The 5,416-nt window shown below is 46.6% G+C and overlaps 1 protein-coding gene across 1 annotated transcript; it reads left to right on the forward strand.

The window, feature by feature from the left end:
• The first annotated feature begins 3,340 nt into the window (after positions 1 to 3,340).
• c1ql2 (complement component 1, q subcomponent-like 2) lies at positions 3,341 to 5,066 on the forward strand. Its single transcript, XM_056580180.1, has 2 exons — positions 3,341 to 3,934; positions 4,887 to 5,066. Exons 1-2 carry the CDS (start codon positions 3,347 to 3,349, stop codon positions 5,064 to 5,066), a joined length of 768 nt encoding a protein of 255 aa, XP_056436155.1. The 5' UTR covers positions 3,341 to 3,346.
• Positions 5,067 to 5,416: the final 350 nt, after the last annotated feature.

Consider the following 5,416-nt stretch of genomic DNA (forward strand, 5'->3'; position numbering starts at 1 on the left):
GAAACAATGCTAACTAAAAGACAGACTGTGCACAAACTTGATATAGCCACAACACCTCCTGTGACAGTCTGACTGCTCCACCACCAAACGCCAATATGCTGAGCATGGGCGGATTATGAGATATCCGGCCCCTGGGAACGTGGACTCCGCAGCCCCCCCCCCCCCCTCCCTTTCCCCTTCCAACACAAAGACTGACACCCAGATACACACACTTACTGGCGATAATAACAGGATTTTTAGCACATAAGGCAACATCACAATAATCATTAAAAAATAAATGCACATTTATTTAAACAAATCAGGATTTGCAAGGGTTGCCATTTTTGGCGACAAACAAATTTCGTAAGTTTATAATATTAAGAATAGTAAAATATAATTTCCTTGAGGCTGTTCAATATGAAAGTGACGGATCAGCTAAGTAAAGTTAATTGTGCAGGCCCGGCGGCCATTTTTCGCTTAGCTGGTCCACTTAGAGTTCACTGTTACAACCGTTCGCCGTTGCTCCATGTTTAAATCACAGTGCCTTGTTCGTCATCGGTCTCAAATTCACAAACTTAAATAGTGCCCTCAATTGATTTTTTTTACTCAGTAGTAATAGGCCTACTATTGCTGTTTTCGCTTGCATTTTTGTGTTTCTCTACTGATTGCTTGGACAATGCAACATTAAAAGTTACTAACAGCGACTTCACACAGAAGCTCTGGCTAAGGCCCCCCCTGAGCCCATGTGCCCGCTATGCCCGTGCGGTCATCCACCCTTGATGCTGAGATGTGGGGAGCTCAATCGGACCGTCCACCCAGAGTCAGGGCAGTCGGGACAGCAACTAGTCGCACCTAAAGAGTGGCTCTAACGGGGGTTAAGATCTTCTCCTCCACAGAGAACCCTGTGGCAAACAAGATACACAATCTGGACCTTTTAATTGACATTATATACAACAATTCTAAACCATATACCGTAATTAGAACATAGGAAAGTGGCCATCAAAATCCCTGAGTCAGGCTTTGTGGGCTTTTTGCAAAATCTGGACTGTGCTCATCTCTGACTGCGATCCAGTAGTTATAACACATCCATACGACAGATGATCCAGTAGTTGTAACACACCCATACGACAGATTATACAGTAGTTATAACATCCACACAACAGATAATCCGTTATAATAAAACAGAGAATATAGTAGTTATAATGCATCCATAAAACAGACGATACAGGAGTTATAACGCATCCATACAACAGACGATACAGTAGTTATAATACATCTATAAAACAGATGATACAGTAGTTATAACCCATCCATACCACAGACGATACAGTAGTTATAACACATCCATACGACAGACAGTTGAAAGTGAATGAGAAGGGCAGAGCAGAGGACGTTTTTCTTGTGGTTTTGCAGATCAGATGGATTGACCATCTGGCAGACCTGTCCTATCACTTCTTAGTAGGACAGAGATGACTTTGTGCACTTTGAAGTTATTTCTCTGTAAATATATTTTCAGCTTTTTTAGAAAATTTGATAGGGACAATTCCCTGGTTTCTTGACGTTGGCTGCTGGGCCTATATCCCTAGAGTCCATGCTAATAACTGTCTGGATTACTCCTATGACACATCCACACACACTTGGAACATCACATGCACATGCCCACACACACACATCCAATTATATACAGGTATACACAATTATACGTAACCTTTATGAGCGCAGACACAAACACACACATGCGCACACACACTCACAGTGTTAATAATGGCCTGCTAGGTACATAGCGTCAGTACCAAGACAGCTCCACAAGGCTGTCTTGGCCTCTCTCTGGTCATCTAAATGTCTTTGGACCAGTGGCCAGGGTGTTTGACACCCTGGCCACTCCCCCTCCAGGGCCCACAGAGACCTCACATATCACACAAAACTGGGCCCTGCCAACAACAAGATGTTTGTGTGGTGTCTGTGTATGCGTGTTTTGTCTGCATGTGCTAGTATAAATATGGGTGAGTGTGTGGTTGTGGGTCCCTCTTGGGAGGGTTGATGGGGGGGGGGGGGAGCTAACTCTGTTACCCGCTATGCTTAGCCTGCTGAGACGACAGGAAGTGGAGAGGATGTAAGAGGAGGATTATGTGGTCTGCAGGTTGTTCCTCTTTGACAGATCCCATGGAGCGCGTTAATCTGAGATCACATTCACACTCCTGCTTTAGAGCATCTCTCTGTGAGAAGTGGGATCACATGCTGAGTGTGTGTGTGTGTGTGTGTGTGTGTGTGTGTGTGTGTGTGTGTGTGTGTGTGTGTGTGTGTGTGTGTGTGTGTGTGTGTGTGTGGCTGTGTGTGCACGTGTGTGTGCACGTGTGTGTGCATTGGTGTGAGTGTGATTTAACATGTGTTTCCCTGATCCATCCAGTTAATTAGAATTGTGAGTATGGTTGTTCAGTCCTGTTTGTTCCTCAACAGCATGAGCCAGGGGTCTTGGTTAGGGTCTGTTCTTATCGTTCATAGGGGGATTCCCACTGTGGAGAACCCTAACTTGACATGCAGTTCCTCTCCATAATGATTCCACTATGATTCCTTTTGCAATATTACTGAATTGACCGCATTATTTTTATAGAATCACACCTATACACAAATAACAACGATATACATTTGATGATAGGGATCTTACCATTATTCTAACCATAAATAATTGATGTGATGTTATTCTTATAAAATACAGTACGGTTTTTTTCAGATGTTTTTAAGGTTTAAACACAGCTGAGCCAGAATTCTACCATCCAGTCTTAACCAATTATGAGGATTTTGTCATTTTCAAGGGGATGGGAAGTCAGAGGAAATATATCCCAGCACAAGGGGGTTTAACTGTTAGCAAGGCTTCCTGATCAGACTGGCATTAAGCCGTGCGGGGGACTTATCATTCATACATAAAGATGGAATGATTATTGTACCGGTCTTAATCCAAATTGCAACAGGCGTCGCCCCCTCCTCAATGTTACGTCAGCGGTTTTTTACCCCTCGTTTGTCACAGACAAGGGGAGTCCAGAGAACGCTGGAAGCGTCTTTCTGCACAGCTCGGAGATCCAGCGGGTGTCCCGCCATGCCACAACCAATATCTCCCTTGTCAACTGTGTGAAGGATAGTGATACTGACACCGCTCTCCGCCGCAGGGTCAGCACTAGACTTGACGTTACAGCACACCCTCTCTCTCCTTCTCAACCCTGGGACTGAGCGGTCCACTCGCCGTGCCACCCTGGGTCTGACGCACTCCGCACCTTCCACCATCACTCCCCAAAGCAAAACGGACTTTATAGCGCGTGCCTCTCGGACCCTCCAGAGGAAGAGGGTCGTCGCCGCCGTGGTGGGCATCGTCATGGTGCTGGCGCTCATCATCGCCATCCCCTTGCTAGTGCAAAGTACCAAGACCGACGCGCACTACGAGATGATGGGCACCTGTCGGATGATCTGTGACCCGTACAGCCCCAAACCGAGCGCGAGCGCCGTGGAGGTCATGCAGGAGCTCAGCGCCGTCCCCTCGCCCGCACTGGTGCAAGGAACTAAAGGCGTGGTGGGTCGGCCGGGTAGACCTGGACCGAGGGGTCCGCCTGGCGAGCCGGGTCCACCCGGTCCTCGAGGGCCACCTGGTGACCGGGGGGACTCCGGGAGACCGGGTTACCCTCGGGTAATATCGGGCACGGCTCGGACAGAGACCGGAGCAGATATAGGCTCGGTTATTGGAGATAACGCCAAGATCGCATTTTACGTGGGTCTGAAAAATCCTCACGAGGGTTACGAGGTGCTGAGGTTCGACGACGTGGTTACGAACCTGGGGAACCACTACGACCCGACTACCGGGAAGTTCACGTGCCAAGTTTCCGGGATCTATTACTTCACTTATCACGTTCTGATGCGCGGTGGCGACGGCACGAGCATGTGGGCAGACCTATGCAAGAACGGACAGGTATGGTTAACTAGATTGGAATACTTACACTGTGGGAATAGTGGAACGATTTTACTGCAAGTAGAACTACTGGAGATTACTGAAATACCGTTTTAACGCGTGCGTATATCCAGGGTGCATTTTGGTCTCCAATTACGCACGCAGAAAACCACTTTCCACAGCCGTCTTCTACTGAAGTGCTTTCTCTCTATTAAACCTTTAAATTCACTGAATCCAGAACAAAACTCTGAATATACAGTTAAACTCTGAATATCCAGTTAAAACCCAAATACATGAAGGAAAATGTGCATAATTAATTTAGTTGCGTGTGGCTCGTGTTTAATTGTGGCTTATTGTCGCTACGCACACGTTTAGAACAAGAACGTTATTTTTTTTAATGTTGAGAAAACAGTGTGTGTGTGTGTGTGTGTGTGTGTGTGTGTGTGTGTGTGTGTGTGTGTGTGTGTGTGTGTGTGTGTGTGTGTGTGTGTGTGTGTGTGTGTGTGTGTTATAATGTGTGACTGTGTGCGTTATACGTGTGTGAATGTGTGTGTGACTACGTTTGTGAGTGTGTGTGTTTGTGTTTGTGACTGTATGTCTGTGTGTCTGTATGTGTGGATGCACGTGTGTGTGTGTGTGTGTGTGTTATAATGTGTGTGACTGTGTGCGTTATACGTGTGTGACTGTGTGTGTGACTACGTTTGTGTTTGTGTGTTTGTGACTGTATGTCTGTGTGTGTGTGTGTGTGTGTGTGTGTGTGTGTGTGTGTGTGTGTGTGTGTGTGTGTGTGTGTGTGTGTGTGTCTATGTCTGTGTGTGTGTGTGTGTGTGTGTGTGTGTGTGTGTGTGTGTGTGTGTGTGTGTGCGTGGGTGTGTCTGTGTCTGTGTGTGTGTGTGTGTGTGTGTGTGTGTGTGTGTGTGTGTGTGTGTGTGTGTGTGTGTGTGTGTGTGTGTTTGTTCGTGTTCTGCCGCAGGTCCGCGCCAGTGCCATTGCTCAGGACGCAGACCAGAACTACGACTACGCCAGCAACAGCGTGGTCCTCAATCTAGACTCCGGGGACGAGATCTACGTGAAGCTGGACGGGGGCAAGGCACACGGCGGGAACAACAACAAGTACAGCACTTTCTCCGGCTTCCTTTTGTACCCGGACTAATCAGGTGGAGCTGGTCTAGAACCATCGCGTACTGGGTCAAACCCAGTGGGCCCAACGCGTTGCTCTAGAGTATTGGTGAGATGTTACCAAGTGTCGTTGTGTTTTCAATCTGTGTTTGTGGAATAGAGGGTTGACCCACACACTCAATGATTTAAAAGATGGCGGTGTGATGTGACGCTAGTATCTGATTATCTGTGTGTCTGTCTCATCAAATATATCAAATATAAAAAATATATGCAGGCCTAATTATATATACTATACGTATGCCCAGAAATAGATGGCAAATGTACTGAATTCATAGGGAACTTCCTCAAATTATCAACCAAAAGTGTAATAAAAATGTTCTGTGT

The sequence above is a fragment of the Gadus chalcogrammus genome, chromosome 20 (assembly GCF_026213295.1).
Source record: "Gadus chalcogrammus isolate NIFS_2021 chromosome 20, NIFS_Gcha_1.0, whole genome shotgun sequence".
Classification (NCBI taxonomy): domain Eukaryota; kingdom Metazoa; phylum Chordata; class Actinopteri; order Gadiformes; family Gadidae; genus Gadus; species Gadus chalcogrammus.